The sequence below is a fragment of the Aristolochia californica genome, unplaced genomic scaffold (genome assembly GCF_029961685.1).
Source record: "Aristolochia californica isolate CCGP_79_NKW_82.1479 unplaced genomic scaffold, dmAriCali1.0.hap1 SCAF_2, whole genome shotgun sequence".
Lineage (NCBI taxonomy): Eukaryota > Viridiplantae > Streptophyta > Magnoliopsida > Piperales > Aristolochiaceae > Aristolochia > Aristolochia californica.
In genome coordinates this window covers 34,434,036-34,450,743 of record NW_027181881.1, presented here as the reverse complement: position 1 = coordinate 34,450,743, position 16,708 = coordinate 34,434,036, and the positions used below count along the sequence as shown (strand labels likewise).

General features: G+C 39.2%; 1 protein-coding gene across 1 annotated transcript; it reads left to right on the top strand.

Annotated features, from left to right (window-relative positions):
* Positions 1-14,094: 14,094 nt before the first annotated feature.
* On the top strand, positions 14,095-14,631 carry LOC137954998 (uncharacterized). The gene has a single exon (XM_068801887.1). The coding sequence runs from the start codon at positions 14,095-14,097 to the stop codon at positions 14,629-14,631; it is 537 nt and encodes a 178-aa protein (XP_068657988.1).
* Positions 14,632-16,708: the final 2,077 nt, after the last annotated feature.

Here is a 16,708-nt window from a genome sequence, read left to right as displayed (position 1 = left end):
CATCCTTAGCCCATGCTATGAATTTGGCACGTACATTGGATGTCAAACAACAGATTATGAAAGAATCCTTGGTGCATGGACCACCTTGGCAGAGCCGAGTGACATTGGGTGCCCCCCCAAACCACAACTCCCCTGTACACCAAGGGCATCCCCCTTCACATCCATCCTAGGCTACCAGGTCCACACCTCCCCCACAGTATATTAAACATATTTCTAAATCAGAAATGGATTAGCGAAGGGCACATGGGATGTGTTTTAATTGTGATGAAAAATACTTCCAAGGCCACTTATGAAAAAGGCTGTTTTGGTTAGAGGTAGAGGATCCCGACGACTGCCCCCCTCTAGAGGAAGAGGTAGACACATAAGTGGAAGAACCAGCCATTTCACTCCATGCCATGACAGGGTTACACAACACCAAAACTATGCATGTCTACACGGGCATTCAAAATCTCATGTTACTCGCACTGGTTGACTCAGGTAGCACACACAATTTCCTCAGCCAACCAGCAACACGCCAGTTGGGCTTGCCACTTCAGCACAATTCTCACAGTTCTGTCTCTGTAGCTAATGGGGAAAAAATTACCAGCGTGGTTATGTTCAACTTTCACATTCGTTATTGAAGGCCACACCTTTATGGCAGAGTTTTTGATCATTCTACTTGCTGGGTTTGATTTGGTACTGGGGATTAAATGGCTGCAGTAGTTGGGTCCGATTTTATGGGATTCCAAGTCCCTTACTATGAGTTTCACACAAGATCATCAACAACTCACCCTACATGTTACTCATGCCCCATTACAGTGTACTCTCCAAAATCTCCAAGTTCGGCTCTCTGATGATAGTCAGCTCACATTGTTGTTGGCTGAATTCAATGACTTATTTCAGCAACTTGATGCCCTTCCTCCGATACGGGCTTGTGATAACCGTATTTGGTTAAAGTTGGGCGCTGAGCCAGTAGTGGTGCACCCCTACCGCTACCCACACTTGCAGAAAGATGAGATAGAGCACCAATGTCAGATCATGTTAGATCAAAGCATTATTCAGCCCAGTCACTCGCCATTCTCTTCGCCAGTGTTGTTGGTAAAAAAATACATTTCAATTATTGGCGCTTTTGTGTGGACTACAGGGTGCTCAACACTCATACGGTAAAGGATAAATTTCCCATACTGGTGGTGGATGAACTGTTGGACGAGCTCCATGGAGCATAATTATTTACGAAGTTGGACTTGAAATCAGGCTACCATCAAATTCGGGTCCACCCGGATGATGTGGAGAAAACTGCTTTCCGTACACACCATGGTCATTTTGAGTTCTTGGTGGTGCCCTTTGGTCTTTCCAACGCCCCGTCCACCTTCCATGCACTCATGAACAAGATATTTTGCCCATTCTTACGCAAATATGTTCTCATATTCTTTGATGATATCTTAATTTATAGTAAGGATTGGGACGACCACATTCAGCACTTGCGTTAGGTATTCAACCTCTTGCGCTTACACCATTTATTCCTTAATAAATTCAAATGTGAGATGGTCACCTCAGAGGTCGATTATTTGTCCGGGGTTCAAGTGGACATGAGCAAAATACAAACATTGATTGACTGGCCTACTCCACATTCGGTCAAGGCTTTAAGAGGGTTTCTAGGCCTTTCCGGCTATTACAGAAAGTTTATTCGTGACTATGGCCAGATAGCAGCGCCACTTACGAACTTACTCAAGCAGAATGGCTGCACATGGATAGAGATTGCAGATTCATCATTTCAGTAGCTGAAACAGTCTTTAGCCTCTTCACCGGTTCTCCAACTACCAAATTTTGAAGACCAATTTATTATTGAATGTGATGCTTCCGGTGGGGGCATTGGCACAGTATTACAGCAGCACGGCCACCCCATCGCCTACTTCAGCCATCACTTGGCTCCTCACCACCACAAATTAGCTGCATTTGAAAGGGAACTCATTGGCTTAGGCAAAGCCATTCATCTTTGGCGGCCCTATCTTTGGGGTTGACACTTTTTGATCCGGATAGACCATTGCAGTTTGAAATACTTGTTGGAGCAACGTATCACTACTTCTCCCCAACAACATTGGCTAAGTAAACTGATGGGGTTTGATTTCAAGGTGGAGTACAAACCAGGCCACCTTAACAGGGGCGCAAATGCACTATCACGCAAGGATTTGTTGGACCCTCAACTGCATGCTATCAGTCACCCGCGGTTTCTTTTGCTCGACTCCATAAGAGGTTAAATTCAGAAACATCCCGAGCTCATAGACGTGTACCAGAAGATTGAGTAATGCAATCTAGACAGCCATTGGGAAATTTAAGACAGCCTCATCTTGTATAAGAAACACATTTTTCTCCATCACTGTCCCCTCTTCTCAGTAGCATTATCTCTTCATTGCATGATAGTACTCATGAGGGCCAGCAGAAAACTTATTTTCGTATTAGCAGGAACTTCTATTGGAGGGGCATGAAGCATATGATCGTTGACCATGTCTCAGCATGCCAAGTTTGTCAATGGAACAAAGTGAAATCCCTACACCCGATTGGCCTGCTCCAATCTCTTCAACTACCTTCCCAGGTATGGGCAGATATATCCATGGATTTTATAGAGGGCCTTCCCAATTCATCTGGCAAATCTATTATTCTGGTAGTGGCGGATCGGTTCTCCAAATACAGACACTTCCTACCCTTGGTGCATCCGTATACAGAGTGACACATGTTGCCCAGCTTTTCATGGATTAGATTGTACACCAGCATGGCCTACCCGAATCCCTCACAAGTGATAGAGATCATGTATTCACAAGTACCTTCAGGAAAGAACTCTTCAAATTACAGGGTACCAAATTGGCCTTCTCCTCAGCCTATCACCCTCAATTCGATGGCCAAACCAAAGTGGTGAACCACACTCTTTAGATATATTTGAAGTGTTTGGTCAGGATACCCCAAAACATTGGGTACGCTGGTTAGCATGGGCAGAGTATTGTTATAACACCTCTTACCATATAGCACTGGGCACCACACCATTCAAGGTGGTCTATGGGCGTGAACCCCCTCGTAACCTATCTTATGAACCTGGTTTGTTTCGCGTGCCGGTGATCGACCAGGCTTTGGGGGAACGAGATACTATGTCTAGCGTCACAGGGACCTTTCTTTTGTTCCGGGCGATTATGACTGGCTGAAACTTCAGCCTTACAGTCAGCTATCACTTGCAGCAGCACGACGACGCAAACTATCTCCCAAATATTATGGCCCTTTCCAGGTATTGGCTCGTATTGGCAGTGTGGCATATCGTCTACAACTCCCACCAGACGCCAGGATACATGACGTCTTCCATGTCTCACTCTTGAAGCTATTTTTGGGAGACTCACCCATGCTGCACACGCCCTAGCCTCCAATGCATGAAAGTCTTGCAGGCTCGCCGCGTTCAAGAGTCATGGTCAGATATGTTTGAAGCCTCCTGGGAACCACTCGAGGAATTCTGGGCCCTTTACCCCTCATTTGAGCTTGAGGACAAGCTTTTTCTCCAGGAGGGGGTGATGTTATGGACTCCATAGCATCTAGAGTAGCTGGTAGACGTAGAGGGTAACTTATGTAATTTTCAGATTTCTCAATTAAGTGTATTGATGTAATTTCTTTCAAAACTATGGCCTTGTCATTGGCCTTTGTTGGTGTGTGTCCCTAATATTTTATAGGGACGTCGTTGAATGAAGAAAGGAAGCATTGATCAATAGTTGTAAATGAGATCGGGTTCTCTCTATCATGAGGCCTAAGGGTGGAGCTTATTCGAAAGCTCAACAATTATCTACCATTAGTCATTCTGTTGGAAGATAAGATCAAGTCTAAACGACCAAGGAAGGCCCACATATGTAAGATTATTATAAGATGGGCCACATGACCAAGGAAGACCCACAAGGTGGGCCCAAGCCCATAAGAAGTAGGAACCATAATGTTTACCAAGAGCTGGCATCCTTATCACATCAGTTGGAAGATCAAGAAGGACTCACAAAAGTATCTTTATCTTAGGGTCACGACCAAGAAGAGTTTTAGTTTAAGTTATATTTGTCTTTTATCAATATTGAGTTACCTAATTATGTTAGGACTTACCTTAAGTGTTAGAGTTTGTGTGTAATTGGGACAAGGGTAGTTTTATTGTAATTGGACTCTACTACCGTCCTCTATTATAAATAGAGGTTCATGTACTCTGATTACAACAAGTTATTGAAGTCAATGAAGTATTTCATTTTTCCATAAATTCAAGATGGTACCAGAGCAGGTTCTGTGAGTTGACTTGGTCAACTCACGGAGGTAATGTGATCCTTTCTCTAAACCCTAAACCCTAGGTCTAGGTTCGTAGTTATTTTTTTCAGTCCCCACACCCGTAGTTTTTGTTGTGATTTTCACCTCTATACGTAGTTTTTCATATTGCAAGTTATATATTGAAGGAAATATATTTGAGTCTAATTTCAAAATAATAATGATTTTTTCCAATCGGAGTTATCGTCATAGAGATAATGTTATTTCAATGAGCAAAGGTCAATTTGCAAAAAGGTTCGACCGATAGCAGCAATCTTTAGATTCCAAGGTAGTTTTTTCTATTAAGAACAGGACTTTATATGAAGAAATATATATCAAAAGAAATACCTGTAATTATATTTTTTTACCTATTCAACCAATTTTTTATCTGAGTTATCTACAAAGAGAAATCGATATTTGAAGCAAGAAAGGTCAGATTAAAAAAGAGGTTCGAGTGGCAGCAGAAAGCATCAATTTCCGAGGTATTTTATGCTATCAATAAAGAGACTTTATATGGAGAATTATATATCAAATGAAAGTTACGTAATTCTATTTTCTTACCTATTCAACCAATTCTCGGTATGATTTTTTCATAAGGAGATATTGATCTTGGAAGAGTCAATGGTCGTTCTGGAAAAAATAGGAGAAACAAAACTTAGTTCGACCATATGACAGAGACCGAAACCTATCACATTATTTGTCGTCTGATAATTATATTTTATGAAGATATGTTATACTTGAAAGAAATATATTTAAGTATAGTTTCAAACGAAGAAAATTTCATGTCAATCTGATCTATATTTAAAGATATATTCGAATTGGAAGAATCAAAGGTCATGCTAATATTTCGTTGTATTGAAAAATCCGAATTTATGCCTATTGTTTGTGTCACTTTTTGAGTTGATATATCAGGAAAATATTTGTCTTCTCCCTAGTTTGAGGGCTTATTTATATATCTTTTTTATTTGTGTTTATTGCTACATCTATGATATTTGGTTCAAGTTGGGATCACTGCCATTACCTCCCGGCTTGAGGGGGAGAAGTAGAAGAAGTACAAGAAATAGGTATTTTATTCCTTATGTTGTGGATAAGTTTATGTGACCAAAATATTCAAGAAAGGGGGAGCACAAAAGATGAAGGTTGTGCATCTAAGAAGAAATTTTTATATCAGATTATTTCATGGGTTCTTTAACAAAGTTTACTATTTGGTTCGTGTTATATGTGTTGGAAGATGGTCATGTTATATTCAGCTGCAGCTATTATGTCTCTTTGGGGACACTATTATTGAATATGAGGTGGCCTCATGTCATCGTTTATTTTACCCCATAAAAAAGATCAAAATTGTTTGTGGTTGGGAGTCCATGACGGAGGAAGTTCATCCCCGTCAAAAAGATGAAAATTATTTGTGGTTGGGAGTCCACGACAGAGGAACTTCATCCCCGTAAAAAAGATGAAAATTATTTGTGGTTGGAATTCCATGACGAAGGAACTTTATCCCCGTCAAAAAGATTAAAATTATTTGTGGTTGGGAGTCCATGATGGAGGAACTTCATCCCCGTCAAAAAGATGAAAATTATTTGTGGTTGGAAGTCGATAATGGAGGAACTTATGATTAAATCAACGTTATCACCCCCCTCCCCTTGTAATGGCTTTTATGTCTCCTACCACTTGAGAGTTGTTGTCCTACGGAGGGACACGGTGGTGGACACTTAAGAGCAATGCCGATAGACACTATCGATAGCAGTGGAGTGTGCCCTACATCCAGCATTAAGACTGGAGTATGAAGCAATGGCTTACCGGCTAGGAGTGATTTTTACTCTCACTTATAATGCCGTAGGGCCTCATGGAAGGACACAACAGCGTGAGGGGGAATGTTGGAAGATGAAGGCATATTGGAAGATGTGCCATTTTATACAAAAATAATTTATACATCATTTGCAGCAAGCTGGGAGTTCATGTTGTTCTCTCACCCTCAGCTTGAGGGGGAGTGTTGGAAGATAAGATCAAGCCCAAACGACCAAGGAAGGCCCACATATGTTAGATTATTATAAGATGGGCCACATGACCAAGGAAGGCCCACAAGATGGGCCCAAGCACATAAGAAGTAGGACCCACAATGATTACCAAGAGCTGGTATCCTTATCATATCAGTTGGATGATCAAGAAGGACTCACAAAAGTATATTTATCTTAGGGTCACGACCAAGAAGAGTTTTAATTTAAGTTATATTTGTCTTTTATCAATATTGAGTTACCTAATTATGTTAGGACTTACCTTAAGTGTTAGAGTTTGGGTGTAGTTGGGACAAGGGTAGTTTTATTGTAATTGGACTCTACTACTTCCTCAATTATAAATAGAGGTTCATGTATTCTGATTACAACAAGTTATTGAAGTCAGTGAAGTATTTCACTTTTCCATAAATTCAACACGATCCAAGCACCCTACATCACTCCCTTAGTCGTCGTTCAACCTGGAAGCCAGAGGAGATCGTCGGGTGACTCGATCCACGGCTTGGGAACTCAACAACCTGATTCGGACAAGACTTGATTCAGACCATACTCGACCCAGACCAGATTTGGACTAGACTCGACTCAGACCAAGTCTCGACCTAGACTAGATTCGGACCAGACTTGAGTCAGACCTATCCCAGGTCATCAAGATGTATATCTCAGGCAAAGACAAGCTGGTGTATTTAAATGATGATATCCTTCAATCTCCTTTACTCATGGTCAAGTTGACCACGAGAATGACTGAAGCTTTGAGAAAAGCTTCAACCCCGACCTAGACCACCAACATTACAATTACATATATTGATGGCAATGACACTCCCAAATGTATGATCTACAGTGACATGTGACACCAGTGACTACCTTGAAAAATTCTACAATAATCTCAAGGGCCTTAGGCGTGAAATAGACTTCCGCCAACCGAACTCGATGAAGCGCTGAAGAAGACCGGATATATGATCTAGACCATATTTGACCATGGAAAAAAACCATTGAATCTAAAATAACTTGATTCCCATTTGTTAAATCTAAATACCAGTTAACAGACACAGTTACAAAAGCAGTATGTTGCCAAAATTCTACAACTCACTTGGCAAGTTGGGCATCTAAGATCTATACGTACCAACTTGAGGGGGACTATTGGAGTGAAATCCTCCGTAGCACCACCTTTGGAGATTATCTGAGGATACCCTGTCAAAAAATATCACAATTTGGAAACCATGACAGAGGAACTTATTATTACATCTATGCTATACCCCCCTGAATTGGCCAACTGGGCCTCATGGAAGAGAGCACCACTGTGAGGGGGAGTGTTGGAAGATGGGAGGACTGCCATTTTATACAAAAAGATTCTATATGTCATCTGCAGCAAGCTGGGAGTTCATGATGTTCTCTCACCCCCAGTTTGAGGGGGAGTGTTGGAAGATAGGGCCCAAGCCCACCGACCAAGGAAGGCCCACGTATCTAAGAGTATTATAAGATGGGACACACGACCAAAGAAGGCCCACAAAATGGGCCCAAGCCCATAATAAGGAGGACCCACTATGATTACAACGAGCTGGCATCCTTATCACAGAAGTTGGAAGATCAAGAAGACTCACAAAGACATCTTTATCTTATGGTCACGTCCTTGAAGAGTTCTAGTTTGAGATATGTTTGTCTTTTATTTATATTGAGTTATTTAATCTTGCTAAGGCTTATCCTTAAGTGTTAGAGTTTGGATGTAATTTGGAAAAAAGGTAGTTTTATTGTAATTGGACCCCTCTAATATAAATAGACGTTCATGTAATCCGATTATAACAAGTCAATGAAGTATTTCTCTTTTCCATAAATTCAACAAAAACTTTACAAGTAACATAAACTTTCGGACCAAGGATCCCGTAGTAGCAATAGGAAAAAAAGGAAACTCCAGAGACCAATTTTGGAGTTTCAAAAATATCATCTTCTCGTGTCTGAAGGAAGGAAACAGAGCTGGAAAATGGCAATTCGGCGTCATTGTCATCCCGCGGAAACCATGCAGTTTGAAAAAACAATTTCTCTCGGGTTCTGAGTCATTTTCTCTAGCGACAGAAAATACAGCGTGTCTGATAATCTTGAGAATAGTCCTCTCCGTATCCCATCTCATGGATTTTTTCTTCAACAACAACTCCTTGTCGACGACCTTCAAGGCATAAAAACTGCTCTCCGAGCTCTAGAGGCAGCAGAGATGAATGTGACCAATGTCCTCGCTACCGATGCGTCAAACAAGCTTGAAGTCTTTAAAATAGAGGTCGTCCTTCAACTCGACGGAGGCGGAGTGGATCGCCACCCACGCCAAGTCCGACAAGCGGTGAGGCTTCACGTAGTGACTTTTTGGCGGCGAAGCCAGCGAAATCTCAAAAATGTCGAAAGACAGGCGACTGAAACTACTGTATCAGTCGCTGCTACTCATCAAACTTTTTCTTCAGATATACGACTGATATCATCTCTCTCCGGCGGGATGGAGCAGGTGAACACCAAAGCTGTGTATGATGAAATAGGGGCTTTATGAAGAAACAACAGTAACTTGCTTTCTGGGTGAAGAGCCAGTTGCACCCAATGATCAAATTCTGTAGCAAGAACAACTTGCAATAAAGTGAGCCACCATCAAGAAACAATTGTCGTCAGGCTAGAGTTTCTGATGAAAGGAAAAGCAAAAAACATAGGATGGAGGAGGCTCCGATGATGAGGATCAGAGCAACAAGAGTTGTTGGGATCACGAGTTATTAGAGGAGATGAGAATAATCCATATAATAGAGAATAATCAACCATACTGAAAAATATGAGCAAAGAAAAGAAAAAATAATAACGGGTTTCTTTGAATTTGAAAACCATAGATGGGAGTCATGAAAATCAAAGATCTGATACCATGTTGATTTTCAGGACTCCATGAATTTAGCTCATGGAGAAAAAAGGAAAGAAACTCATTGGGAGAAAATAGGAGGAAGAAGGGTTATGGAATTGATTCTTTCTAACACTCCCCCTGAAGCTCTATTTATAGATTTATGAAACTAAAATATTACAATAATACCCCTAAACTTAGAATTTAGTGTTTAGGTTTTAACCCTAGAACTTTAACATAATTACATCAATGCCATCTCTATGAGATGATCCTTTATTTACCATCCTACCATCAATTTATGTGGGCCTATGGGTCTTCTCCTTGATCTATGGACCTTGAGCATGTCTTCTATATCTCTTGAATCCATGGGTCTTCCATGGTCTTATGGGCTTGAGCCCATCTTCTTATACACTTTGATATGTGTACCTTCCTTGATCGTGTGGGCTTGGGCCCTTTCTTCCAACATAGAAGAAGTACAAGAAAGATGTATTTTATTGTATATGTCGTGAATAAGTTTATGTGACCAAAATATTCAAGAAAGGGGGAGCATAAAAGTTGAAGCTTCTACATCCAAGAAAAATTATTTATATCAGATTATGATTATTTCATGGGTCCTTCTACAAGGTTTATTATTTTGGTTCGTGTTATATGTGTTAGAAGATGGTTGTGTTACATTATATTTGCTGCTATTATGACTCTTTGGATGAGACTTTATTATTGAAGAAGAGGTGGCCTTAGTACCTTTTCTCATACCATAATTTATTTGACTCTAAAAAATATCACGGTTGGGACACCATGAGATTTGGTGCCCGGATTGGGGCACCATGATAAATTTAACTCTAAAAAATATCACAGTTGGGATACCATGAGAGTCGGTGTCCGGATTGGGACACCATTATAAATAAACGCACTACCCCCTGTAATGGCTTTTATTACTCCTACCACTTGAGAGTCGTTGTCCTGTGGAGCGACACGGTGGTGGACACTTCAGAGCAATGCCAATAGATACACTACCTACAGAAGACGGAGTGTGCCTTACATCTAGCATTAGGACTGGAGTATGGAGCAATGTCTTACCAGCTCGGAGTGATTTTTACTCTCACTTATATTATGCCAGCCGAGCCACATGGAAGGACACAATAGCATGAGGGGGAGTGTTGGAAGATGAAGTCATATTGGAAGATGTGACATTTTATATAAAAAGATTTTATACATCATTTGTAGCAAGATGGGAGTTCTTGATGTTCTCTCACCCCCAGCTTGAGGGGGTGTGTTGGATGATAGGGCCCAAGCCCACACGACCATGGTAGGCCCACATATCCAAGAGTATTATAAGATGGGCCCAAGCCCATAAGAAGTAGGACCCACCATGATTACCACAAGCTGGCATCTTTGTCACATAAGTTAGAAGATTAAGAAGGACTCACAAAGGCATCTTTATCTTATGGTCACCTCCTAGAAGAGTTCTAGTTTGAATTATGTTTGTTTTTTTATCTATATTGAGTTATTTAAATATTCTAGGACTTATCTTTAAGTGTTAGAGTTTGGGTGTAATTGGGACAAAGGTAGTTTTATTGTAATTGGACTCTACTACCCTCCTCTATTATCGATAGAGGTTCATGTACTCTGACTATAATAGGTTAATGAAGTCAATGAATTATTTTTCTTCTTCATAAATTCAACCGAAACCAATAGGAAGAGGAGTTTGATAAAAATGTTTGCAAGCTAGTTGATAGTGTAAATGTGATGCACTTGAAAACATCCCATGGTTAATTTTTCATGACTAAATGATAGTCTATGCCTATTTTTCAGCTGCGAGTGTGAAAAATTGGGTTGTGACATAAATTTATAACACTTAAGTTATCACATAGAAGAAATGGAGGTTTGGTTAAACATATATGTAAATCATTGAGAAGACATTGAATCCATGTTATTTTTTCATATGTAGAAATGAGTCCCTATCTGTCATTTCGTTGAAGAGCATTGTATTCTACTTTCATGACATCATGCCATTGGGAGTGTAAGAGCAAGTTATATGATATAGGCTAAGATGAATGTGTGACTACATGAGCTTGAAAAGATGAGGTAGCTGCCTTACATTTTGCTCTTGTCATCATAGGGTGATGGTTAGGTATTTTAGGTAGAGGATGAGATGAATAAGGTGGGTAAAAAGGAAGACCGATTTCATTATTACCAGAAGGTGGTGAGGAAGTTGGACAGGGTGTTGGACTTGGTAATTTTTTAGAGATTATTTTTTGATAAGGCTGAAGGGTTAGGAACATAGATTTTGTAAGAAGTTGCTGGTAAAGGAGTAGTTGAAGTTGTGTTTCGTCTAATGGTTTGATAAAATCATTAACACTAAGAGGTAAAGGGGTAGTAAGTAATTCTTAATTTTTTAGATAATCTATATGGAAAATGTCGAAGAGAAAGTATGGAAGAGTCTTACATGACTCTCACAATAAGAAGTCTTACAGAGCCACAATTATTATGGAAGGAGGTCTCACAGAAGAGTTTAAGTTAAAAGGTGCTTTAGTCATGTTATTCTTCTATTTATGTTGGGTTATTTAATTATGCTAGGACTTATCAATAAGTGTTAGAGTTTGGGTGAAATTGGAACAACGGTTGTTTAATTGTAATTGGACTCTACTAGTTTCCTCTATCATAAATAGGGGTTCATGTACTCTAATTACATAAAGTCAATAAAGTTTTTCTCTTTTCCAAAAATTCAATAGAAAACATGATTCATAAAAAACAACATGTTGAGTGATAGACAAAAGCATTGGTATCCTTTATAAGGATCATGATACCCAAAAATAAAAAAGAACGGGATCCAACTTTGCCAGATTGATGCCCGTATCACCAATTGCCCAAGACCTCAAACTACTGAACCTTGGATTATAGGAATTCACTAAAACATCCTTCATTCTAAGTATATTTGTTGGGATAAGAGTCCCTAGAGCTTCCATGAGATCAACCAAAAACTCCCTATAGCAAAACCGAAGTATTAACAATTGAAGGCAAAAATGAACTATATTAAAGATATTGGAAGATAAGAAATACTGATGTTATAAAAATTACCAAATTTATAAGAATGCATGATAATTTTTTTTTAAAAGTAAATACACAGTGTCTAGATATAACAAGGAGTATCAATAAGAAAAACATTCAACAGAGTAGAGATAAAAGGAGTAGCATGCAAACATCTTAATAGAGGTGGAGCCCTATGATTCTATAATTTTGAAAATTTTCCCATTGTATAGTCCTAACCTACTACATTATCAGTCTTCAACTACCTTGAACAACTAAACTATCTGAAGCCCCTATGTTGAATGCAATATGGTCTTGTGTTTGAATAAATAGTCAATAATTCAACAATTAAAAAGTAGAACCAACTGAATGTAGAGCAAAGCATTCATATATTCATCTAGCCTTCTTTCTTCCTAAGTTTTTCCATTTTTACCCCTTTGGATAATGAGATACTTTATAGGATAATAAGGAATCAATACTGTAGAGCGAGGAAGTCCAAATTGCTTTATAAAGAAAGTAAACAAATAAATAAAGTGAAAGAATTCAATAAGACGAGATGTTAGTAACAACTTCTTAATTATGGCAATAATTTTCAGGATAGAAAATGTGTTAGAATTAAAGCCTAACCAAAGAACTTGCAACTTAGGAGGTCTATTGTTCAACATTTAAGTCAATTGCACTTCTTAACTCTTATCAATGTGGGACTATTCCCACACAACAATATGAATGATTACTCAGGGAGAAAATGAAAGCACCTTAATTAATAGACTATAATGGGAACCGTTACATCATCATTAAAATGTTTATTAATTGACTTGTGAAACGCTGCCTTCATGAATCTAGCAGCTTTTTTTTAATGAAAAGAGCATGCAAAAAATTAGTTTGCAATCATTCAACAACAAAGAAAAGGACAAGACATGAAACAGATCTGAAAAGGTACAAAATCACTAGACACACAACATAACCTTTCATTATCCGACTTTATAATTGTTTAAATACAAGTCCAGGCTTATTTTGGTTATTTATGATATTTTCCACATTATATTTTTCTCTTATTTAGGGCTATTAGATAGAGAATGTTTAATTTTATCTCTACTTACATTTTCAGTCAATTTAGCCATGTGTTTTAGGAGATGTAATTTTGAGTATTGAGGGGTATTTTTATCCTTTTATAGATTTTCACTTAAACCCTGATTGTAAAGAAGTTGGACAGGCCTTTCTGGCTCTGATTCCAAGGTGGCAAAGTTGGTGATCTTCCAAAATTCTTTTTCCTCTTTTATTTTCTCCCCAAATCACATCGTTTTCATGGTATCAACCAGTAACGCAAGTCTTGGCCAAGTTTCTTTCGATTTTATGGATCTTCTCTCCATTTTTAGCAATCTCCATGAAGGTTTCCCTATGGACTGGTAGGGTAAAGTTTCCAATTTTTCTCTTTTCTTCCTATGTTAGCCTATTGGAAAATGATTATTACTTCTATTTTATTGATTTTTGAGATTTAGAAGTGTTTGATGATCCAAATCAGTGAAAATTTCTCAAAATCTCCCTGCGACATCAACCCAATGCTTGCATCATCCTGGTTTCTTGCAATTAGGTCATTCTTTCGTCAATTTACTTTCTCAATTACTAAAATTGAGTGAATTGGGTGGTGAATTGCCCTAATTGAATTTGGTGTAGGCCCACTTGAATCATATAAATTTGGGGAAAGTATTTCCCTTTGGTTAATTGATGCTCTAGTGTACTGAATTGTTGTGTTTGGTGATATTTAATGGCTGATTACAATACCTAGGTTGTTGTCTAGAGGACTACAGAGAACTCAGATGTGAAATTCTCTCAATCTATTTAGATAACTAGAATCCAGTTGAATGGATGGAATTATGTAAACAATGAGTTTTGATGTATTTGATGGTTATAAGAATGGCAAAATATATAACTGATGATCCCTTGATGCCTGTTACTGAAGATTGGGTGGCAAAAGATAATTTAGTAATGACCCGGTTGGTCAACAGTATGGAATCCAAATTTAATGACCAGATTTTGACTTGTAGTACTGTTAAGGCAATGTGGACTACTTTGGCTTTCATTTTGTCTCACGAAATTAATTTGTCAAGGATCTATGAGTTATATGTTAAGTTCTTTAATATGAAGCATGGAAGTAGATCAGTGACAGATTATTTCACTGAGATTAGGGGACTACAACAGGAGATTAGTACATTCCATCCTTTTACTATGAATGTTGAAGACATTCGTAAGAAAGAAAATCAGATTCAAGTAGCCCGGTTTTTGGATGGTTTGGGGCTTAAGTATGATGCTATTAGAGCCCGACTATTGGTCAATGAGGATGTGACCACCCTTGAGCAAGTCTTTAACAAAGCTCTTCAAGTTGAAGGTGTAGTTGTGAATAAGAATGAGTCAGGTCGAACTCTCTTAGAAGTAACTGCTCTTAACCTTTAGTCTTCTACTAGTTAGTTTCATAGTGGTAATGTTGGAAGTGGGCCCAAGATCACATGACCAAGGAAGGCCCACACATCCAAGTGTGTTAGAATATGGGCTCAAGCCCATAAGATCAAGTACAGTCCACATATCCAATAGAAGTGGAAGATGGGCTCAAGGCCCTCAGAACAAGGAGAAGGCCCACATGCCCATCTAATGACGACATGAAGGTAAATAAAGAGTCATCTATTAGAGATGGCATTGATGTAATTAGTTTAAGTTCTTGGGTATTATTGTAATTTTATATTTCTATCAATCTATAAATTGAGCTTAGGGGGAGGGTTAGGACACAAGTCCATAACCTCTTCTTTCTCATGTTTTCTCCTAATGGGTCTCTCTCTCTTTTTCTCCATGAGCTAAATCCATGGAGTCCTGAAAATCAACATGGTATCAGAGCATTGATTTTCAAGACTCATACTTATGGTTTCATTTTAGAATTCCAAATATTTTTTTTCTTCACGTTATCTTCTTCCATCCTTAATGAAAACAAAGCATGATAGCTTTCGATGCCTACAATCTTCATTCTATCCTAAAACAAAGCTTGTCTCCCTGGATGTGTCCCATGGTCTGTGGGTGTGCTTGCCTGGAGGTCCGGAACCATATTTTGTTTTAGTCTTGGTGTAAATGTGTCTTGCACATTGAACCATTAAAGTGCTACCTTCCTTGTCTTTGCTTCTAAAACCCATTTCTTTTTTTACCATCACCATCTTAGCTACCTCTCTCTTCATCTATTTCTTCTCCCGGTAGAGTACTGCTCCTTCGAAGACAGGAGGTCTCATGTCTAGAAGTTTCCTTCTGTGGCTCAACGGATTGGAGGACTTTGATGATGCAAACGTGCCCATCAGAACTTTCTTTATTTCACCTAAAGTCAGAAATGTTGTCTTGTCTTTTCCTTATGTGCCGTCAACTCTTGTCACTTGTAACTATAGCGTTGTGACGTTAGACTTTGGATTGGCATCTTTCATATTGGGAATACACAAATCGTGTAGCGGTGACACCTGGCCTGCATGTGGTAGAAAAACTGCATCGATTGACCGGCGTGCGGGCTCTGAAACGTCGCCACTCTGGAAGGAGCAAAGCTGGCTTAGAACAGACTCCAAACAGAAATAGCGGCTACCTATTACTCTAAAGAAAAACCCACCCCAGGAACAAGACAACGTCAATCAGCCATCATACAAGAGACTTTGTTTCCTCCTAAATGGCACTGACGTAACCGATGCAAAAGCCGTCAGTGAGGAGGAATTCAAGTTCCAAACAGAGCCAATTGTTCGATTTTTTTCCGAAGCATGTCTGCCACTGGACTGATTTATTTTGGGAAATCTCTTGCTAGTTTGTCTTCTTGTGCCAACTCCATTGCCATTTATAGAGATTCATCGGTTGCTACTGTTATCTCTATTTTTTAGAAAGTCTCGTGGCTGTCATCCCAAAATTTCCTACTATCAGATAGTATCTCCATAACTGCCATACCTTCTGAGGAAACTCAGATGGAAACGCCTTTGTGATAGGTATTCTCCCAAGCCATGGAATCTTCTTTTTTGGTATTTCATTTTTTGGCTGCTACTCCGGGATCTTCGGTTCAATCACTGTTGTCCCGCTTTGTTCGGAAGTGAGGAAGAAGAAGCATTGTTGCCAAATTCCCTAAGTTAGGAAACGAGGTTTAATCGAGCACCGATTTTTGACTGAGACCAAGACCGGGCCAAGTTAACCCAACGACCCTTGGGTTAACTGCTTCTACTTCTTCCTGCTTGGGTTAACTCGAGCCAACTCGATCCAGATCAACTTGGATTCGGGTCTACCTGACTCGGCCCACTTATTTTCTCCCTCGGTGATACGTGTTCGAATCCCGGTTTGTATACCTATTTATTTCGTGACTCGGCTATATTGGTCTAATATCTGACCCGGCTCAAATCGGCCCCTTTTCTCCGATTGGATAATTATCTTGTATTATTATTCGGTTCCAACATACTATTTGGTGCAACTTCCTTATTTAGTGATGGACTATCTGAGATTATTTTACAGGTGATTTTTAAAGATTATT